Source organism: Euleptes europaea, chromosome 18 (assembly GCF_029931775.1).
Source record: "Euleptes europaea isolate rEulEur1 chromosome 18, rEulEur1.hap1, whole genome shotgun sequence".
Lineage (NCBI taxonomy): Eukaryota > Metazoa > Chordata > Lepidosauria > Squamata > Sphaerodactylidae > Euleptes > Euleptes europaea.
In genome coordinates this window covers 28054725-28078089 of record NC_079329.1, presented here as the reverse complement: position 1 = coordinate 28078089, position 23365 = coordinate 28054725, and the positions used below count along the sequence as shown (strand labels likewise).

General features: G+C 46.1%; 1 protein-coding gene across 1 annotated transcript; it reads right to left on the bottom strand.

Annotated features, from left to right (window-relative positions):
• Positions 1–5045: 5045 nt before the first annotated feature.
• Positions 5046–9846, bottom strand: CISD3 (CDGSH iron sulfur domain 3). The gene is made up of 3 exons (XM_056864634.1): positions 9772–9846; positions 6721–6843; positions 5046–5234 (listed from the first exon to the last, which is right to left on the bottom strand). The coding sequence occupies exons 1-3, from the start codon at positions 9844–9846 to the stop codon at positions 5049–5051; spliced, it is 384 nt and encodes a 127-aa protein (XP_056720612.1). The 3' UTR covers positions 5046–5048.
• Positions 9847–23365: the final 13519 nt, after the last annotated feature.

Sequence of the window (23365 nt, the reverse complement as noted above, 5' to 3'; positions counted from 1 at the left end):
AAGTGCCCGATTCCATTGGAAAAAGAATAATTAAGGTTGCAGGAAGGCTCCTGGGAGGATGGTTGGATCCAGCCCACTTGAGAAATATGTATGGCTACAATTTCTGGCAGGAGACACTAGAGCTCATTTACCTTCTGAGGGCGTGTGAACAGTTTGACTTAAGGTTGCCAGGACCTCCCTGGCCACCGGCAGGGGGTGGGGTAGCTCCAGGTTGGGAAACTCATGGATATTTGTGGATGGAGCATGGGGTGGACGGGGACCTCAGTGGGGTACGATGCCATAGAGTCCAACCTTCCAGAGCATCCATTTTCTCCAGAGGAACTGATCTCTGTAGTCTGGAGATGAGCTGTAATTCCGGGGGATCCCCAGGTCCCACCTGGAGGCGGGCATCCCTAGTTTGATCAGAAGTATAGTGCTAGAGGTAGAACATCAAAATACCTGAAAATGCTGTACAGAATTAATGAGAGCCTCAGTCTGTTCAGACGGGAGTTTTTCCTCATCCCGGAGCAACTTAGTCTTGAGAAGCCCCTAGGCCAAGAATTCTCAGATCGGAAGGTTGCAACATCGGCCCCCATCAGTTTTCAATGGAGAAATGCTGCCTGTTCCCATGAATGGCCTTCTCCAATACAACTCAGCTGATTCACACAGAGCGCAAGGATGAGTCAGCGTGGTGTAGTGGTTAAGAGCAGTGGTTTGGAGTGGTGGACTCTGATCTGGAGAACTGGGTTTGATTCCCCACTCCTTCACATGAGCGGCGGAGGCTCATCTGGTGAACTGGATTGGTTTCCCTGCTCCTACACGTGAAGCCAGCGGGGTGACCTTGGGCCAGTCACAGTTCTCTTAGAGATCTCTCAGCCTCACCTACCTCACAGGGTGTCTGTTGGTTTCCCCACTCCTACACACATGAAGCCAGCTGGGTGACCTTGGGCTAGTCACAATCTCTCAGCCCCACCTACTTCACCAGGTGTCTGTTGTGGGGAGGGGAAGGGAAGGTGATTGTAAGCCGGGTTGATTCTTCCTTAAGTGGTAGAGAAAGTCGGCGTATAAAAACTAACTTTTCTTGTTCTTCTTCTCAGTTCTATGAAAGGTACAGCACCAAGCACACAAATTACATAATCCGTGGTGACTTCTGCTGCGGCAGTGAGGCAGGATCATAAACAGGCCTGAGAGCTAGTTGGTTGACGAGGCAATTCAACCTGCCCATCCTGACCTCTGTCCCAGAAACAGGTGGCCTTTGTCCGCAGAACACGAATGTGCTGGTTGTGCAAGCTAGCAATTGCTGACAAGGTCGATTACATCAGAGGTGCCAATGAAACTGGCCAGCTGGTATTTGTTGCAGCAGCTTCACTACTTGGAGGCATCACAAGCGAAGAAGATTTTAGTTCTGGGTGGCGAAAGCCCCGTGGAGAAACCATTATCAGCCCCTGCAAATCTCCCATTGTGCAGAGATACAAATTTAGCCAGGGGATCAGCATGGAGACATAGCCTGCGGGTTTTCAGTATATTTTTTAAAAAAGGTGACCAGGTGGGGGGAATCTGATGAAGGCTTATAAAATTATGCTTGGGGGTGGAGGAAGTGGATGGGAGACCTTCTCTCTCCCTTTCTCATAATGCTAGAGAACCCAATGAAGCTGCTGGGTAGGAGCTTCAGGACAGGAAAGCGGACATGCTTCTTTACTGCATGAGTACGCATGAACACATGAAGCTGCCTTCTACTGAGTCAGACCCTTGGTCCATCAAAGTCAGTATTGTCTACTCAGACCGGCAGCAGCTCTCCAGGGTCTCAGGCAGAGGTCTTTCCCATCACCTACTTGCCCTAGTCCCTTTAACTGGAGATGCCGGGGATTGAACCTGGGACCTTCTGCATGCCAAGCAGATGCTCTACCACTGAGCCACAGCCCCTCCCCAGTGTGGTTTGGTGGCTAAAGTAGCTAAGGTGTTGGACTAGGGTCTGGGAAACCCAGGTTCAAATCCCCATTCTGCCATGGGAACTTGGTGGATGACCTTGGGCCAGGCACACACTGTTAGCCTCGACCCTGGCAAGTATTTGAATGGGAAACCCCCAAGGAATACCAGGGGCGTGATACGGAGGCAGGCAATAACAAACCACCTCTGAATGTCTCTTGCCTTGAAAACCCCACTGGCTCACTGTAAATAATAATAATAATAATTGTGGATTCCACTGCTAGTGAACGAAGTATGGTGTGATAGTGAGCCTGGGAGACCCAGGTTCAAATGGCTATAGACTGGGATTATCTAGTCTAGTTTAGACTAAACTAGATTCATGGAGACGTCAGTTAACGCCATGGTGACTAATGGGAACCCCCTAGGGTTGCCAACTGCCAGGTAGTAGCAGGAGATCTCCTGCTAATTCAACTGATCTCCAGCCGACAGAGATCAGTTCACCTGGAAAACACGGCTGCTTTGGCAATTGGCCTCTATGGCATTGAAGTCTCTCCTCTCCCCAAACCCCGCCCTCCTCAGGCTCCGCCCCAAAAATCTCCCGCCGGTGGCGAAGAGGGTCCCGGCAACCCTAGAACCCCCACAGCCAGAGGCCACAAGCCTCTGAATACCAGCACTGGGCGGCTGCATTGGGGCAGCCCTTGACCGCTGAGTCCTCCGTGGCAACTGGTTGCTGCGCGAACCAAGATGCCAAACTATCCGGACCACTGGGCTGATCCAGCAGGGATCTCCTACCTAGTGTTATGCTCTGCTGCTTGGTTTATTTACCAAACTGTTGTTAGAACAAAGCCCATTATTTGACTATAGGCAAGGTGACGCTGCTATGGCAGAAAGCAATATTTGTTTAACTTACTGGTGGAACTATAACACCTAGAGGTGTGTATTTGCTCCTGGGAAACTGCATTAGAAATTCTTAAATGCTAATATATGGTGTTCTTATTGTGATGGACAAAGCAATGATGCATTATCTTATAACATTTACAGCTGTTTTTTTAAAAAAATATTCCAATAATCTTTCTGCATTGGTTGTACCTTTTTCATTTTATTTCTGTCACTACTTACAAGTGAGTGTAGTTTGATGCTTAGTGGGACAGTCTGGGAGACCCAGGTTTGAATTCCCACTCTGCCATGGAAGCTTGCTGGCCGGCCTTGGGCCAGTTCCACTCAGCACAACCTACCTAACAGGGTTGTTGTTGTAAAGACAAAACAGAGGGGAAATGATGTTGTAAGCAGCTTTGGGCCTCCACTGGGGAGATAAGTGACATATTCTTTAGTTATTCTAATAATCATGATGTTGACTAATGCTGGGTATATTCCACAATCGTGTGCATAATGTGGTACTAGATGCAGACTTAGCCTCCTGAATTTCCCACCTTTATTGAAAACTACTCTATCCCAGGGGTCCCCAATGTGGTGCCTTTGGGTGCCATGGCACTCGCCAACAACTTTTCTGGTGCTCGCCAAGTGTTTTTAGGAAGCAGCTGGGGCCAGGTGGGGCTTTTGCCCAGCAAGGAATCTGATTGACTATTGGAAATTTGATTAGCTGTGTAGATTTTTTTAATGTTGCTTTGGCAGCAGCTGCCACCGCAATATAAGAATCTGCATTATGTTACTGAAATTAAGCTGTGGCAACCATTTTGTGACTGGCTCCACCTCCTATGGCATTCATTTTGTGTAGGGTTGCCAACCTCCAGATGGTGAGCAACCTCCAGATGGTGGCAGAAGATCTCCTGCTATTTCAACTGATCTCCAGCCAATAGAGATCAGATCACCTGGAGAAAATCGCTGCTTTGGGAATTGGACTCTATGGCATTGAAGTCTCTCCCCTCCCCAAACTCCACCCTCATCAGGCCCCACCCCAAAAACCTCCCACTGGTGGCGAAGAGGGACCTGGCAACCCTAAGAAATGGTGCCTGCTATCATAAATGGCCTTCTCCAGTACAACCCAGCTTGTTCTCATAGAGCGCAGGGATGAGTCAGTTCTATGAGGTACAGCACCAAGCATATGAATTACATAACCCACAGTGACTTCTGCTGTGGCAAAAAGACAGGATCATAAGCAAGACCCAAGAGCTAGTTGGCTGACGAGGCAATTCAACCTGCCCATCCTGATGTCTGTCCCACAAACAGGTGGCCTTTGTCCCCAGAATATAAACGTGCTGGTTGTGTAAGCTGGCAATGGCTGATAAGGCCGATTACATCAGAGGTGACAATGACGCTGGCCAGCTGCTGTTCCTTGCAGCAGATTCATTACTTGGAGATATCAAATGCAAAGGTTTTGGTTCTGGATGGTGAAAACCCTGTGGAGAAACCATTATTGGGCCCTGTAAATCTCATGCAGTATTGTCTGCTCAGACCGGCAGTGGCTCTCCAGGGTCTCAGGCAGAGGTCTTTCACATCACCTATTTGCCTGGTTCTTTAACTGGAGATGCCGGGGATTGAACCTGGGACCTTCTGTATATCAATCAGATGCTCTACCACTGAGCCATGGCCCCTTCTACCCTGCCTTTCTCCCAATGGGGACCCAAAGTGGCTTACATCATTCTCTTCCCCTTTATCCTTTTTTAAAGCAGTTTACCACAGAAAGGCACAGAAAGGGAGACAGTGGTTGAACCCTGGGCCAATCAGGGGAGAAAATAAATGTATTTATTTATTAAATTTCTATCCCGCCTTCCCCAGCCAGGCTGGGCTCAGGGCAGATAACAATAGTAAGATTATAAATATAACATAATACATATTAATTAAAAACAGCCAACATCCAACAAATAACCAGGGGGCTTCAAGTAGGTTTTATTTTAAAGGTGACCTTTGGAAAACAGCAAAAATATCCCTCCTTCCGTTTGTCAATCACCAAGGTGCCCAACGTCACACGGGTGTCACAGCTTGCGAAGAGGTAACACATTGGATCACAACCCACCAGTATACTATCCTCCGGCCCTTCGCGGAAACTCAAGAGCACGCACTTCAGCAAGGCTCCACTTCGGTGGGGATGGCCCAGGAGAAAATCCAGGGAGGCTGTGCCCACAGCCTGGCTCCTGCCGACCGCTGCCTTTCTCAGGCTCCATGAAAACCCCTTTCCTCCCGCTTCACAACTGCGGATGGGATCCGAGGTCGGCCTTCTGCACGAAGTCTTCTTTATGTGTGCCGTCGCAGTACGGAGGGTTCTTCGTGCACTTGCAGCCGCACAGCCAGGCTTCTTTCGTTTCTCCTGGTTTGAATTTCAGGGAGGAGATCTTCGGGGCGGCTTTTTTATGGGAGCCATCGCAGAAAGGCTTGTGGGGCACAAAGCAAAACAGATGAAGAAATGTCACAACGGGGAATATTTTGCAAAGAGATTTCAAATTAACGTTCTGGCTCATGTCTGGCAAAGGATGAGGTGAGCAATCAGGAGTGGTCATCCCCCAATTTAATATACACCATTATTAAGCACCCTCAACGTCCTAGTCTCTACACTGAACAAATGGGTCAGCCCTTATGAAGAAGGTTGGTTTTTATATGCTGACTTTCTCTACTACTTAAGGAAGAATCAAACCGGCTTACAATCACCTTCCCTTCCCCACAACAGACACCCTGTGAGGTAGGTGGGGCTGAGAGAGTGTGACTAGTCCAAGGTCACCCAGCTGGCTTCATGTGGAGGAGAGGGGAAACAAATCCAGTTCACCAGATTAGCATCCGCCACTCATGTGTAGGAGTGGGGAATCAAACCCAGTTCTCCAGATCAGAATCCACCGCTCTTAACCACTACACCACGCTGGCTCTCTTATGCAAAAGAATTACTATATTTACTCAAAAGGAAGGTGACCCTAAATGTAAGACAACCTCCCTAAAAAAAGTTAACACACCAAAAAAAAAAAAAAACCTTCTTTACTGGGCATAACTGTAACTTGTGGTTAAATGTAAGATGACCCCCTCTTTTATGGTATTAACAAAAGGTAAAGGTCCCCTGTGCAAGCACCGGGTCATTCCTGACCCATGGGGTGACGTCACATCCCGACGTTTCCTAGGCAGACTTTGTTTACGGGGTGGTTTGCCAGTGCTTTCCCCAGTAATCTTCCCTTTACCCCCAGCAAGCTGGGTACTCATTTTACCGACCTTGGAAGGATGGAAGGCTGAGTCAACCTTGAGCCGGCTACCTGAAACCAACGTCCGTCGGGATCGAACTCAGGTCGTGAGCAGAGCTTGGACTGCAGTACCGCAGCTTACCACTCTGCGCCACGGGCTACTTTTTATGGTATACCTGGGAAAAACAACAACCCTAGTCTTGCACTGGAGAAAATATTGTAGTGTCAGATCTGTGTCCATTAAGAAAGCAGTGGATGAACATTTCAATCTTCCAGGAGACTCTGCCCCTGATCTTCAAGTCACTCTTCTCCCACAGAAGAATTCTTCAAAGGGAGAATGCAAAGGGAAATTTCCAAATGATCATTCATCGAGAAGTTTCACACTCTCTCTCAGCCAGGCCTTAACAGGGAACTCTCATTTCTCACCCATACTGTAGGTGCTAATACCTTGCATTTCCCACTCCTTACAGATGTTAATTACTTCAGCTTTACCTCTGTAACTTATTACAATATCTTGTTTATCTCAAACTATCCTGCAGTAGCTTTTACACTCTGACTGATGCTGAGTGAACTGATCACTCTTTGGATTAAATCAGGTATTGAATTGGTCTCTCTATGTAACACCCCCACCCATACCTCTTGTGCATATAAATTGGGCCTGATGGATTCACACTCCGGCGCAGCGCTGGAGGGTTACCTGTTTCTTGCTGTGGCCGCAGGCACACCAGGCGTAAGACTTCCCTGCTTGTAGGTTCACCTGGAAGGGATGCTTGGCAGCGATCACCGGCTGGGCTGTCGAAGCAGCTGAACTGGTCCTTCTCTGCAGTGTGGTCGAAGGAGGGAATTGAGAACCGTTAGAAGGAAAAGGCCGGTTTTGTAGCCAGCTCAACAGTTTGCCACCAGCAAAAAAACCTCTTCCACTTTATCTCCAGAGACAGCTGCAAATGGACCAGGGGGATCTGTGGGTTGTGATCTGGCCACCCTAGCGAGGTTCACCCATCTCCACATGCCAGTATAGAATAGAGGTAAAGAAGAACATGAGCCTGCTTATCTCCCACATGACAAGAGCACTTCTGATCATTACCACATGCTTTGGAAAACAGACACCCGTGCATAAGGCAAAGCGTGGGACACAGAAGCTTGGTTTCTTTTGCAGCCAATTACTAAGCAGAATGTCAAGAGGCGGGGATTCAAATGCTTCCTGCTTCCTTGAAGCGCTTTTTGAGCAGAAGAAAGACTTTTTAAAACCGAGGCTTGGATTTCTCTCCCCCCCTTTCAGATTGCTCCATTTTTATTGTTGTTCTTAAAATGCTTTTTTATGTGGCAATTGGGTTGGGGGGGATTTTCTCTCACAGTAAGCACTACAAGTAAGCCAATTACAAAGCAGCATTTAAAGGGATGGGACTTGATCTGAGCTTGGAGACTGCTGGTACAGAGATTTCCAACAGGAAGGTGTGGGTCCAGTTAGCAACGAACCTCAGGTAAAACTCCCATGCATAAAAGACCATAGTCTGGTGCAGCCAGGGTCTTTTTTGCTCCCTAGGCAAGGTTAACTACTTGTGCCCCCCCCATTGCTAACCAATTTTCAAAAATAGATGTCTTGTAGAAAAAATAAAAGCCTGATGCATTCCTACAAAACTTTTTATAAGACGTAATAATTAATTATTTTCCATAGCACTGTTGTGGTACTTATCTTAAAATAAAAAATAAAAATTGTCTGTTGCATTTTTTCCAAGAAACTAATCTGTTTAAAACTGTGCCCCTCAGGCCAGTTCTGCGCCCCTCTGAGGTCTGCGCCCTAGGCGACCGCCTAGTTTGCCTTAATGGTAGCACCAGCCCTTGGTGCAGCAAATACCGGACACATTCACATGATGCGGTTTAATTTCTTTCCCACATCTACTCCTTTCATAATTTTGAACTGCTATTTGTACTGATAACCAGGGGTACAAAGGTCCACTCTTCCAGTGCAATCCTATTGCAGAATTACCAAAATATACTGGTTTCCAATTAGTAACTCTGCATAAGTTTGCACTCTCTAACGTGTTCCTACGGCGGGTGGATCCAAGTCGCGTTATAAACTTGGGGTGGGGGAGAGTGATAGTAGGGTATTAATTGAAGAGCAATTTTTTCAGGGTTAAAAAGGGAGGGCTTCTCAGGCGACATCCATGGGAGATTTTGCCTTGGATTTGCCACTCTCTTAGACGAACATTTCCCCCATCCAGATTCTCAAAACTCTGCATAGTCATTTATGCCTGGGAGGTTTTGCCTCGGATTCGCCACTCTCTCAATGCACATTTCCCCCAAATTCTTCAAACTCAAAAATAAGCCCCCATGTAGAGTTTGGAGAATTAGGACGGGGAAAATGTGCATCCATAGAGAGGCAAATTCAAGGGCAAAACCTTCCATGCATAAATGGCCCATGGGGCAGGGCCAGATTTAGGTTTGATGAGGCCCTAAGCTACTGAAGGTAATGTGTGTTAAGTGCCGTCAAGTCGCTTCCAACTCATGGCGACCCTATGAATGAAAGTCCTCCAAAATGTCCTATCTAGGACAGCCTTGCTCAGATCTTGCAAATTGAGGGCCATGGCTTCCTTTATTGAGTCAATCCATCTCTTGTTGGGTCTTCCTCTTTTCCTGCTGCCCTCAACTTTTCCTAGCATGACTGTCTCCATTTCTTGTTTAACAATTTCAAGCTTACCCTGATTCATGCTTCTCACATTCCATGTTCCTATTATATGCATCGAACAGCTTCGGACTTTCCTTTTGCATCTATTCATGTCAACCACTGAAAGTCCTTTCGGCTTTAGTCCAATTGCATCATTAAGAACAGCGCTACTCGTACTTGTCCTCTGCTCTACCCCAGTAGCAGATTGAGTGCCATCCGACCTGGGGGTCCCATCTTCCAGCACTATAACTTTTTTCAATTTGGATTGAAGGTAATGGGGCCCTTTATATGTCCAGCTGTCCTTTGTCAACAACAAATTGTCACTGTTTTTTGTGTTGAATATATGCTATATGTAGTAGAAAAGCGCAAGAGTCCAGTAGCACCTTAAAGACTAACAAAAATATTTTCTGGTAGGGTCTGAGCTTTCGTGAGCCACAGCTCACTTCTTCAGATACAGCTAGAATGTGAATCCATCTGTCTTTAATTCACAGTGGGTAGCCGTGTTAGTCTGTCTGCAGTAGTAGAAAAGGGCAAGAGTCCAGTAGCACCTTAAAGACTAACAAAAATATTTTCAAGGTGCTACTTACAGGTATCTGAAGAAGTGAGCTGTGGCTCACGAAAGCTCATACCCTGCCAGAAAATATTTTTGTTCGCCTTTAAGGTGCCTCTGGATTCTTGCTCTTTTCTACTACTGCAGATAGACTCACACGGCTACCCGCTGTGAATTATATGCTATATGGTAATTTATGGACCTAATAGGTATCTAAAGCCATTTGCACATAACAAAATACGTATTTTAGCAAAGTAATTGTTGAACTGAAATACAATTAAGAAGAAGTATATTAGTAGTGAAATAATTATGATTTCCTTTAATTTTTGGGGGGGCCCCAAGAGAGTGGGGCCCTAAGCTATAGCTTGTTCAGCTTATACGTAAATAAGCATGGGGGCTTATTGTTGAGTTTTGAGAATTCGGATGGGGGGGGGGGAATGTGCATCTAGAGAGCAGCAAATCCCAGCCAAAACCTCCCGTGCGCAAATTGGCGCGGGGAGGCGTGCACACCGTTTGCAAGCCCCGCAGCTTACCTGGGAGCGAAGGAGCCTGGCCAGAGAGCCGCCCATGGACGACACGAGAGGGCCGGTCCTCTGCAGCACAGGCATGGCTCGCCTGCAAGACGCGGGCGGACCCAGCTCCGCCCCGGAAAGCGAACCCTTGCTGCGCCCGGACGGCTACCCAGCCTCGCTCTGCAAGCTCCGGGCTCCTGCCTGGCTTCTGCTTTCCTTGCAAAGAGGGATGCATGGGGGGGTGGGGGATCCAGGGGCCTTGGGCCGCCGTGCACGGTTGGGAAAGAAACCCCCGTGCCCCGGGGTTCCTCGGTGTGGCTGCTCGTGCGCCAGAGCCAGGCTGCGATCCTGAGCGGGTGCCTCGAATCAGAGAGTTGGAAGGGGCCACCGGGGTCGTCTGGTCCAACCCCCTGCACAATGCAGGGCATTCACCTGAGCACAACTGCCTCCCCACCCCCACACCCCCCAGTGACCCCTACTCCATGCCCAGAAGATGGCCAAGGTGCCCTCCCTCTCATGATCTGCCTAAGGTCATAGAATCCAGCATGGCTGACAGATGGCCATCTGACCTCTTCTTAAAAACCTCCAGGGAAGGAGAGCTCACCACCTCCCGAGGAAGCCTGTTCCACTGAGGAACCGCTCTCACTGTTAGAAAATTCTTCCTAATGTCTAGATCAGTGGTTCCCAACCTTTTTTTGACCAGGGATCACTAGGACTTTTTTGTACGGTGCAGGGACCCCAAGGTTCAAAATAAAAATTCCGGGAATTTGAAAATAAACTTTAATCATAACTGTTAGTTAAACATTACACTTAGAATTATATTTGAATATATATATTTTATAATAGAGAACTTTTAATTGAAAATATTAATTTATTATGGGTTTATAACTTTGTTTCGCGGACCTTAATTTAGTTCTCGCGGACCCCTGGGGGTCCACGGACCCCTGGTTGGGAACCAGTGGTCTAGATGGAAACACTTTTGATTTAATTTCTTCTTTTTTATTGTTTCTTTTTATACAATTTTCAATTATATATTTCTTATTCTACATACAATGTTTGTATAACATACTTTTCTCATTCCTTTCCATCCCTCCCATCCCCCTCCCTAGCCCCACTCCTTCTCCTTGTAATTCTTAGTCTCTTGACCCCAGCCACGCCACGGGCACAAAGTCTGGATCTTCCACCAAATGTCTTTTCTTCCTTCCACTGATATTCACTCGAAGTAGGTCTTCCATCGACTCGGGATTTCCTTGCTCTTATCTTCCCATGAAGTCTTCTGGCACATCATCCCAACAATATTCGACTGTATAAATTCAAACAGATAGTTGTGCCAGATTTCTATAATCTATTTACTTTTATCCTTCCAACCCAGAGCTATTACTGCTTTGCTTGCTAATAGCATAGCCTTGAGTATGGCCTGATCCCTCTTGTTTATCCCCAAGTTCCCTATTGTGCTCTCTTTTGATTTAATTTCAACCCACTGGTTCTGGTCCGACCTTTTGGGGCAACAGAAAACAACTCGGCACCCTCCTCTATGTGACAGCCCTTCAAGTACTTGAAGATGGTTGTCATGTCCCCTCTCAGTCTTCTCCTCTTCAGGCTAAACATACCCAGCTCCTTCAACCTTTCCTGATAGGACTTGGTCTCCAGACCCCTCACCATCTTTGTTGCCCTCCTCTGGACACGTTCCAGCTTGTCTACCTGGGAGGAAGCCCCATTGGACAGCCTTTCTTCGGAGCATTCTCCTGCCACCACCTGGAGATGCATTTACTTGGCTGCTTGAAATTGTACCCATAATGGGACTTATTTATATATAATTGTACTAGAGAAATTATGAAGGACTGATGAAGAGTTGTTCCATAAAACTCGAAACGATCGTCTCCTCCTGGTCAAGTCTCTTCTCTTTTCAGGATTCCTCATGCTTGGAGGCTACAGAGAGACATTCTTATGAAAGAATAACCTTATTCCGTATATTGTACATATTGTTGTATATAGCCACTATGTTTGTTTTTGTTGTGTGCGCTAATTAGGTTTAGACACCTTATGTGTAATAGGAATCTTTGTAGCATATAAAGTTTGCCCTTTTGCACCTTGTTGTATGTCTCGCTCCTGTACTGAGTTCCTTATCTGTTGCTATTAGTACAGTGGTGCCTTTTTTCTCCCCCAGCCTCCAGGTATTAGCTGGAGATCTCCTGCTATTACAACTGATCTCCAGCCAATAGAGATCAGTTCCCCTGGAGAAAGTGGCCGCTTTGGCAATAGGCCTCTATGGCATTGAAGTCCCTCCCCTCCCCAAACCCCGCCCTCTTCAGGCTCTGCCCCAAAATCTCCTGCCTGTGACGAAGAGGGACCTGGCAACCCTATGTGTGGTGTGGCTAGTGTTGGACTAGGATCTGGATTCGAATACCCATTTTGGCATGAAAGTCGTTAGGGTGACTTTTGGCCAGTCACATTCTCTCAGCCGAACCTACCTTACAGGGTTGCTGTGAGGGTAATTAAATTAAACCCTATCAGGTTGCTTCTGGTGTATATTTTCATCATGTCTTGTTATTTCAGAGTGCACAAGCCGTACCTAAATCAGCTGTACAGTTAAAATATATATTTTTAAAAAATCACAAAGACTCCAGTATGTGTGTATATTTTAAAACTGTGTTCTATTTTATTTGGAATTTTTTTCATGAAAAGAACAAGGATTGCAACAGCTGCCTGGTTGTACAAATACAGCAGTGATAAAAAGACATTTTATTTCGCATATTTGACTGGTACGGAAAGAGAAGAGTTAGCAGTGAAAGTGGAAGGGATGGAACAGGAATAGCAATTTGGCAACCAAGATTTCCCCACAGCTCCCATTTTGTCATGGGAAAAACATATAAGACCTTTCAGCCGAACTCACTCTTCTCCCAATTAAGATGCTTCTGATGATTAAATTGCTGTAAAAGAAATGTGGACATCTCAGAATTTCATCTGGCATTTTTTTTTTCAAATACAGATTTTTAATAAAAGAGTAGGAAAATGTACTTATACGCTCATGTTTGAGTGTATCAGTGCATTCCTAGTGCGGTAACAGCCATAAAGTGCACTGAAAGAGGATTGGAAGTGCATTATTTAGCATGTGTGAAAGTGCCCTTATACACTGTTTTTGTTTAGCTGCACTGTACACTTTTTTTCAGTTTTAAGCCTGGTAGTCAGCACCTGTTGTAGTATAATAAGGGCTGGTGTGGCATAGTGGTTAGAATGTAGGACTAGGACCTGGGATGGCCGGGTTCGAATCCCTCACTCAACCATGGAAGCCTGCCTGGTGACCCAGGGTGTATCACAGTGTCTCAGCCTAACCTACCCACACAAAGTTGTTGTGAGGATTAAGTGGAGGAGGGGGAACAATGTGCGAACAGTATTTTTTATAACGTTTTCAAACTCTTAATACATCAGTAGGAATTCAAGTGCGGTAACCCCCTTTGTTTGGCCCCTTTAGCTGTGAGGACGTCTTCCAACCATTTATAAGCCGTGGTATCCAAAAACCCTTTTAAAGCGGTGTTTTTTATAACATTTTCAAACTCTTAATACATCGCTGGGAATACAAAGTGCGGTAACCCCCAATGTAAAAAGCAAGACAGAGAAAAGCGGAATATAAAACCGAAATAAAATTCTAGAAATTCCTAAAAGGCTCAGTTGGGTAGCAAATTTAGAAAGGGCTTTTTCTCATTGTGTCTGATAAAGCCACACCTAGAACACAAGTACTGATTTAGACAGGATCTTTCAGATCCCAGTATCTCAGAATACCCTTACACTGGTTTGGTTAAACCAGATCAAACCTTGTGGGGACGCATCTGTTCCTGTTCACTTCCTGTTTCTTCAGTGGACCTGAACAACTAACAAACCACGCCTGAAATTATTTACAGTCCCCACAACCTGATAGTGGCTGAAAAGCAAAATGCCCAAACTTGTGGTCACCTCTGCTCAGTACAACTGTACTTGGGATCCAAATACCGCTGGCAAAATTCACGAAAGCACACTACAGAAGGACTTCCCCCCCAACCATAAAACCCTGCTTGCAAATAGCCTGGGGATCTACAACACATCCAAGGACCAGCTAGCACACCAAAAACATCTGGAAGAAAAGCAGGCTCAGTTCACACAAATCGCCCTCAGCCACTTCAGATTTCAGACAGGGGAACCCTTTTCATCTGCCATTTGTATGAACAGAAACTGAATTTGGTTGTATTTCAAATTCTCTTACGTGGTGAGCAGAGAATCCTTTCCTTTTATCCCTTAGAAGCTCCTTGATCCATTGATCTTGAGCAGCATATATCTAGAGTTTGAGGGATATAAGGACTGAAACAAATCTTGCCACTGACAATGTAGCCTTGGGATCCCTATCGCTTAGTAGAAAAGGCATTATGTCAGACACAGAGGCATTAGATTTGTATGTTAAAAGGGGGAGATATAATGTGATCAAAGTTCCTCGTAAAAGCGCCATTCCAAGAGGGCATGAGCTAGTGAATAGGGCCAGAAGAGCAAGGACAGGTCCTGTCTGGATATGGGAGCAGAGAATCAGACAAGCAAGTGCAGACGAAATCTAGGGAAACATCTCTATAAAAACTGAATTTCCTTGGCAAACCCCTTTCCCACAAAAAGCTCAAACCAATAAAAAAATTAGATATTTTTTTCCCATGTCCCTGTCTCTCCACCCTTTTTAGATCATTTCCACAATCCAGAAGACATCAGAGGGCTATGTAGGGATGCCAGCCTCCAGGTGGGACCTGGGGATCCCCTGAATTTACAGCTCATCTGCAGACCACAGAGATCAGTTTCCCTGGAGAAAAGCTTGGGGTGGGTGAGGAGCCCAAAGGAGTAAGGCATGGATGCACACATGAGCAAGCCACGCCTGCCAGATGCTGCTTTTCTTTCCCCTTGCAGCAGGCTGTTGCTCACCCAATACAGCTGAGATCATACCCTGCCAGAAATTTTGTTAGTCTTTACGGTGCTACTGGACTCTTGCTCTTTTCTACTGATACAGCTGAACTGCTAGTGGAAACCAGTGTGTCGACTAGGCACATTCTGTCTGGTGTCCACCAGAACCAAGAGTTGAGTAGCACGTTTTTGAGGCATAAGATTTCATGCGCTAGAACCCACATAGGCACATGCTGCACACGCCCTCCTTCAGAGTAGTCTCACAGGTGCCATAAGGCTCTTAGTTAGTATGCATCATACAGAAGCACATTTGTGCAGGAAATTTCAGATCCGAGTGTGAACCACAGAGACGGGCGCTGGTGGACTTGAGGGTGGCCTAGAAAGAGTGTGACCAGCCACATTCAGTTTCTGTTCCTACAAATAGCACATTCACCCTCTATAGCAGTTGCAAAAAGATAAATCTACACCAAAGAGAAAAGATGCCTCTTTTAGGCTTTTGAGCCATATGTTCTTTTGACAACTTGAGTTGCTGAACTCCACAATACCCCCCCCCCCCCCCCGTGCCTTACAGCGGCTACGGTCCAGTTGAATGCTGCTCAGCACCATTAACTTTCCACTTTACCGACAGCATGGGAAACTGGGGCCCATAAAGACTCCTGAGACTTACACTCCCAGCCCGTTTATTGCCACCAGATTTTGTGGTCCTGGCAGTGGGGTTATTAATCTGTTGTGCCTTGACTCCACTCCCCACCAACAACTACAGGTTATCTGGCTCCTGATTTGGCTCCTGATGCCATTAGCTACGTGGAATTCTTATAAAACAACAGGTTGCATGAAAAAGATGTAATGTTATAGCCAGGTAAGAGGCCAGGAGATAGACTGTCTCAACATCCAGTCCCTGGGGTCTCTTCCTTCACTTGGGCTCTGGGACCAGGGGAAAATTATTGTTAAAATGGCCCACAATCACAGCTAGATGAATAGCCCTTGCAACACACTTCGAAAGCCATTCAGCTCAGATCTAGGTCAGAGAAGCCAACAATGAAGGTTGGTTCATCCGCAGCCTCCTCTGGCACTGCTGCCAACTGGTGGCAGCAAGGGGAGAGGCAGCTGGTGAGCCTATACAGATGGTCTTTTCTGTTGAAGGGCCAAGCAGATCCTGCAGTGGTGGCAGATAGGGGCTCACTCAGCTTGCTCCTAGCCACCGATGGCCCTCCAGGTAGGCTTACCAGGTCCCTCTTCTTCTTCGGTGGGAGGTTTTTGGAGTGGAGGTGGGGGGGGGGTCGCATGCTCCCGGAAGTGCTGCATTGCAAAGGGCCGGTTTCCACTCAAACTGGGAGTTTGAGTGGAAACCGGCCCTTTGCAATGCAGCACTTCTGGATGTGACCCGGAAGTGACCTGTCCCTGCCTGCACAGATTGCCCGCCGACCCTCAGCTGGTCAGCGGGCGGCCAGGTGGATTGGCGGGGGTTTGCCTGTCACTACCTGCCCTACCTCCAGGGCAACAGCCCACCAGGAAATTTCCTGGTAAATCAAATGGCCAGTCCATTTCTGGCTGCTGACCTCCAAAGAATCTGTAAGATCAGGGATGCAAGACTCCGCTTCCAGTTGCATTACCATCAAATACCCAGGGTCCTTAGTAACATTTTCATAGGACCGCTCTGAAATGCAAATGACTGCCCATAGGGGCAGCCATATTGGATTTATGACATCACACAGGCAATATACCACCAATGTAGGCAAAACACCTGGTAGTACATGATAGTACACTATATTAGCAATGTGTCCACTGAAGACATTCATTCCCTTCACCCAAAATCCCACAGAATTACATATGCCCCAGGACTAATTACACAATATAGAATGAGTATCTAGTGCCAACTGATAAAATTGTGGGTGGTTTAAAAAAAAACCTTTTTAATTGGTTGTGTGTTCATGAACGGTCTCCCTCTTTCACTAGACACTTTGCTCTAAAAATACTTTTACATGGGGCGCTTTGTAAAATTGTAGTTCCTTTATGCTTCTTCAGGTCAAAATGCACCGGGATGACTTAAGGATTGTTTTATGCACTTTTGGGGTGCTCCCTGCATGCTTTCTGTGGCTTGGTATCTTTCTGGATTGGGGCCGGTGAAAAATTCTCATTTAACATTTTGCTTTCTAAGGACACAGTAGATTGATATTTTCTAACACAGACATTTCCAACACAGCTGGTAAATCTCAACACCTTCACCAATACATTAAAAGAAAAAGAAAAAACCCATTCTATTCCCATCCCATCGCTCTACACTTTATTCATTGTTTTGGGGGAAAACCCGTGGTTTTATTACTTTTTTCACATTGTTTTTAAAAAAGTCTTTGACATTAATATTATTATTTATTATAACAAAGAAGAGTCAAGCAGCATGAAAAAAATATATCTTAGCTACATCACCTTAATTGCCAAAAATATACACATCTATTTCCTCTTATTTAATTAAAAATAACAACAGATGGAGAACAGGGGAGTGTTAAAGACACAGGCAAGGTATGAAAATGTGATATTAGCATCAATAGAAAGGTAAAAAAATGTACCCCAGTGCAATTGAAGCACAGAATTTATCAGTTGCTTTTAGCGGTGGACTCTAATCTGGAGAACTGGGTTTGATTCCCTACTGCTCCACACGAGCAGCAGACTCTAATTTGGTGAGCCGGGCTGGTTCCCCCACTCCTACACAAGAAGCCAGCTGGGTGACCTTGGGCTAGTCACCGCTCTCTTAGAGCTCTCTCAGCCCCACCTACCTCACAGGGTGCCTGTTGCAGGGAGGGGAAGGGAAGGAGATTGTAAATCAGTTTGATCCCTCTTAAAAGGTAGAGAAAGCCAGCATATAGAAACCAACTCTTCTTCTTCACTTGCTCCGCTGCTTTAAACATTACTTTTTAATCATAGATCTGAAGACCTGTACTAAAACTATAATGGTTACAGGCATGCCAGTTTCAATGTAACTTCACTATTGGGATACTCTTCCTGATAATCCAGTTTGCGGCGACCAAGGATTTTGAAGCACTTTCCTTTGGGTTTTTTTTTTGGGGGGGGGAGTTGACAAAAGAGATATGATAAAGACTTGTAAAATTACGTGACGGAGATGTGTAGCGATAAACAGCAGAATCAGAGACAGATCTCACCCATTTGGGCACGGTCGACCAGGAAGTCATCCTGTGCAGGAGAAATGTAACAAAGTATTAACTGCTAATAGGCTTTCAATGTTGATTGCCAGGCCAAATTGAAGCCCATTATTCAAGATAAATTATTCCTCAGTCAGTCTGTGTGGGAGTGTAATGGTGTCAATTGACTTTGGCCCAAAGCATCTTAAGGGCACACAGGGAGAAGAGCAGCATATGAGACTACTTGCTCCAGGGCCCGTCCACTGACATGCTCTCTGACACATTCCCATTCATTTAAAAAGGGCCTGCATAGGATTCCTGCGGGACTAAACTCTCTAAGTTCTGTCTGTTTTTGAGGCTGCTACTGATGCCTGCACTCCAAAATACATCACCTTGTCTTGTCGGATGATAAGACTGTACTCAGACTGGCAGCAGCTCTCCAGCGTCTCAGGGAGAGGTCTTTCACATCACCTACTGACTGGTCCTTTTAAACTGGAGATGCCAAGGATCAAGCCTATGAGCAGCAGTCAAAACACTAGGGGCTGTTGAGCTTGGAACAAAGGCAGTTAAGGGGAGACACGATAGAGGTCTATAAAATTATGCATGGTATGGAGAGAGTGGACAGGGAGCTTTTCTCCCTCTCTCATAATACCAAAACACGGGGTCATCTACTGAAGCTGGAGGGTGAGAGATTCGAAACAGATAGAAGTATTTCTTTCCACAAGGCATTATTAAATTGTGGAACTCCCTGCCCCAGGATATGGGGATGGCTGCCAACTTGGAAGGCTTTAAGAGGAGAGTGGACATGTTTGTGGAGGATAGGGCTATCCATGGCTACTAGTCAAAATGAATAGTAGTCGTGATGCATACCCATTCTTTCCAGGATCAGAGGAACATGCCTATTATATTAGGTGCTATGAAACACACGCAAGATGCTGCTGCAGTCATCCTGTTTTTGGGCTTCCTAGCGGCACCTGTTTGGCCACTTTGTGAACAGACTGCTGGACTTGATGGGCCTTGGATTGATCCAGCAGGGCGTTTCTTATGTTCTTAACCTGGAAGCTTCTGTGTGCAAAGCAGAGGCTCTTGCACTGAGCCACAGCCCCTCCCCCCATACCTTCCTAAAATATATCTTTGCTAGGGGTAGGAAAGCGAACATTGAGAACTCGGCCACATACTCAGAGTATGGTCAGATTTGGCCCAAGGCCGCCAGTTACTGACCAATCCCAATCTCACCATTCAATTATGACGCTAATACTGAAGTTCTTGTTGATATAATGTCCAAAACAGATCGGCCTTGTAGGAGTCAAGGCTGCTGCTGGAGCAGAAACTGAATGGGGGGAGTGATGGAGAGAGCTGATGTTTACAAAAAAGAAAGAGGGTTTCTTTGGGTGATTCCAGAAATAAGTGCTTCCTTTTCTCTCTCTCTCCTCACATCAAGCTTCAACACTGCCTTTCACTACTAAGTTCCTAATAGAATTAAGCTTGAGGTCTATTCTGATCTAAGGGGTTGTTCAAGCCAGTGTATTTTTAAACAAAATTCTCACACAGAATTACTCTTCCAGGGTAACTTCCCCAGACCAAAATGCCCAGCCAGCACGATTCTTCAACCCGGTTATGCAAGAGAAGGAAACTGGGAACATTGTGATTTGCTTTGAACAAGCGAGGGGACAGACAGACCTTAAAAGAAGGACTCAGCCTTGGTCTTTTTGTCCCCCAGTGTAAGCCTGGCTTTCCCCCACACCTGCAATGTAGATAGATAATTTATTTGCGGCACTTAGCCAGTCAAAACATGATAAAACGGAAAGCATGGACTAATAGATTCTTACACACCTGCAATGTTTTTGGCAGTACATATTAACAAACTGAATGCTGACAGGACAATCTTTCTCTCCGCCAAGTACTTCAGACAGGCTGTTCACCATTTTTTTAAAAAAAATATTAAAGTACTGCCCGCAAGTGTATCCAATTTAATGTTTGTTTGGTGCCTTCTTTTAAAACAGAAGAGGTAAAATTGCTCCTAGGGAGGTGGGATCATGGTGACATGAGCCCCCAGCTAATCAGTGGAGTGGATACCTGATTTTAGCCATAAACATGTAGAACGGATTTATCTTGAGTTGGCTCCTAGGGGGGTTGCCTTCACTCATGCGTGTGGATGCATGCCCATTTTCTTACTGCTATGTGTGCATGAGAGAGTACTGCAGAATACTGAAGGAGGACCCTTCTGCCTTTCCAAAATCCCCTTCTGGCTGCCATGGGGCAACTGCTACACATTTTCAAGCCCATCTAGCAACCTGCATTGCCTAAGGTTCTCAAGATGCAGACCCAAAACTCTGTGGCTGCTTCCACATGTGTGGAATGCGCATGGCCCTAATCTCACCTTTAATGACTTTGCATTTACCTGCTAGCTTTTCACCTATGATTACACAATCTTAGGCCGAAAGATCCTCTAGCCTTATCTGTTGCCCCCAGAGACAAGGCGGTGTATTGGCCAATGCCAGGCACAACTGCAAAAAAGGGCAAATACCTTGAGACCACCCCTGCAAGTTAGCCAAGCTGTATTTGCTGACAGAAGCAATGCCCCCCCAAGTCACAGTCCAACCCGATGATATAGATTTTTTTTTTAAAAACCAGGGCTTGCTGATAATTATTCCAGGTCTCCACAACTTGTAACCATCTTAGCCCAAGGCAGTCTATCAAAAACGTGATTAAATCTGCTTTCTTGTTTCCAGGGAAGCAACTGGAAGTCTACAAGGAATGGCTGGTAGGTTGAGTTTGGTGGAGTACAAATTGGGGGAACCAAAATAAGACGACGTGGGTGTGGGGGGTTGGTGTTAAGGACGAAAATAACCCAACACCACTAGGGGACAGTGAGTGAATGGTGAGGTTGGAATTCAGTGCGACTCTTGAAAGTGCAATAGGGAGCATCTAGGATTTCCACACAATCAAGTGCACAATGTCACACGAGCTTACAGAATCACATGTGCCCAACATCTCCCCATGCATAAGGAGGGTCAATCTTCCACTTTGCCAGCCTGGAATGTACTTCTAAAACATGGGCTAGCCCATTAATACAACTGAAGGGGTCACCTGCAAGATACCATGAGCAAGCCGGGTGCGTGTATTGCTTTAACCCTACCCGTTTCCCCTCCACCCACCCCCAGCTCATTTTCTTGATGGCTGGGCTTCTCAGAACCTGGAGAAAAATCAGTTTAAATAAAAAAGGGTGTGTGTGCCATTTAAGAGGGTGAATTGGCAGGCTGTGGGAAAGGTAAACAATTTCATCGATGTGGCCAAGTCTTTCCTGAAAATGCCTGCTCCCCCCACTTCAAAGGAAATCTGGGTTTGGGAACCTTTTCCATGGAACATAGTTCAGTTTTAGTTTCACCGAAGGGATATAAACTTCACCACAACCACGGGACTAAACAGAATTCTGGTGCTAAGAATCTCCCAAGTGAACTACCTGTTCTTCCTCCTTCATTCTCAGACCTTTCCCCTTTCTTTTCAAAGTGCTACGTTAATGCTGAATTTGCTCCTTTGCAACTTCTTCTCTGGGTACCAATCCATTTGCCTTCCTTGAGCCGAAACAGGGCCACATCATCACCCTAACTGAAAAGACCCCCCCTTCCCCCCCTGTACACGGCACCAAGTGTATTTGGATTGCTGAGTGCTTAGGCACATTTGTGCAAATTTAGCATTTACTGATGGAGAGAAATTAAAAAGTCAAAGTTGCAATTCCAGGTGGAGGAAGTGCACATGTTTTGGAAAGCATATGCACCACGATCTAGCAAGTGAGCATATGCTTGCATTTGAGAGCGCCAGCATGGTGTAGTGGTTGAGAGCGGTGGACTCTAATCTGGAGAATCGGGTTTGATTCCCCACTCCTCCACATGAGCGGCGGAGGCTCATCTGGTGAACTGGATTTGTTTCCTCACTCCTCCACATGAAGCTAGCTGGGTGACCTTGGGCAAATCACACTCTCTCAGTCCCATCTTCCTCACAGGGTGTCTGTTGTGGGGAGGGGAAGGGAAGGAGATTGAAGGCTGGTTTGATTCATCCTTAAGTGGTAGAGAAAGTCGGCATATAAAAACCAACTCTCCTTTTTCCGTATCCCTAGCTGAATGAGGAACCCCCACCAGAGCTGCATGTGCAGCCCCTCCCCAAATCCAGCTTCATACACTTAGCTCCAATGAGATAACTGATGGAAGTGCTAATTAGATGTTTGGGGAGCGGGGAGCAAGGGGATGAACCGATCTCCCCTCCCCTCCTTCCCACTCTCCGCCAAACAGGGGCATCTATACGACTACCAACAACAACAACAACAAAAAACAGCAATCCATCTGCACATGTCAACCGGCTGGACAGGGTCCAAGGAGATTAGTACCGTCAAGACAGCAAAAGACAAATTTGAAATGGAATGTGGCCGAAGTGCTGGTTTGGACACGTTTCAAAAGATGAACAATAAGTGCATCATGCTGATGGGAAGTGTCTGTCAGGGGTATTTAAAAACAACAACAACAACAACAACACAAGATTGAAGAAGCACGATTGCAGCATCATTCCATTTTGTAGCTTCTCCTTAATCTGTGCTGGAGCTGGCGTGACACCCAAGAAGGGGAGTGCTTGTTGGATTCCACTGGGAACAGCGGCGGCTCTCGTCAATTTCCAGTAGCCTCCTGTTAAACAATTACAAAAAAACAAAACCCTAAACTAGTACACACACAGACAATTTGGAGTCCAGCACGTTTGTCTGGACAAAAAAAAGCCACACACACACACACACCCTCCAAACAAACTAAAAGATAATGAAATCTTGAAAAGTTGTATCTATTTCTCCCCCCCCCTTCTTTTTTTTTTAAAAGTACAACTCAACCATACGGCGGATATTTTTTCTTTCGTTTTCCAAAAGGGAAATTTAAAAGAGAAGGAAAACCGAAAACCAAACACACACCAAAACAGATGAATGTGAAGAGCAGTGGTCATTCCCAGGGGTATCGGCACACACTCACCACCAGTGTATTGGAATAGTGCAAATGGGAAGAGGTGGTGGGGATGTGCCCATACTGACTGTATATCCATCAAGGCATGAAAGATTTTAAAAACCCTGGCCATTTGGTGGCCCCAGAGGCCATCTCTACGTTTAAGAGACCTGCATTTATCTAACCAAGGTGGAACTAGGTGGGGTTCCTCCACACGGTTGATCTTGATTTCCATTTCCTCTCATCCTGTCCTTCAGGAAACCGCTGAAGGGAGACGGTGCTTTCTTTCTGAGACGTCTGATTATGAAACAAAGACAGGCCAGGCAGGGCTTGTGGTGATGGGAACACCATCATTCTCATCAGCTAGGAACTGATTTAGACTAGCACCATCAGTAGGGGTGGAGGATGTTCTTCACTAGAATGGAGCTGCTTTGGAGATGGAAGGAAGAGCTCCAGGCATTGGAACAAGTCTCCATCCTGCCTCTTTGGTGTTGGGTTTTTAAGCAGCTGGCCCATTGGAGAAGAAAATGAACCTTTTCAGCGGCTGGAAAACATCCCAAAGGGGAGCACAGGTTAAGTATTGGTACT

What these genes read in the sequence shown, in the direction of transcription:
- CISD3 (XM_056864634.1), bottom strand. Translation starts at nt 9,846, where the DNA reads ATGCCTGTGCTGCAGAGGACCGGCCCTCTCGTGTCGTCCATGGGCGGC. An exon ending in CCAGGCTCCTTCGCTCCCAG is followed by an intron (nt 6,844 to 9,771) that starts GTAAGCTGCGGG and finishes ACCACACTGCAG; the next exon opens with AGAAGGACCAGTTCAGCTGC. An exon ending in GCGGCCACAGCAAGAAACAG is followed by an intron (nt 5,235 to 6,720) that starts GTAACCCTCCAG and finishes GTGCCCCACAAG; the next exon opens with CCTTTCTGCGATGGCTCCCA.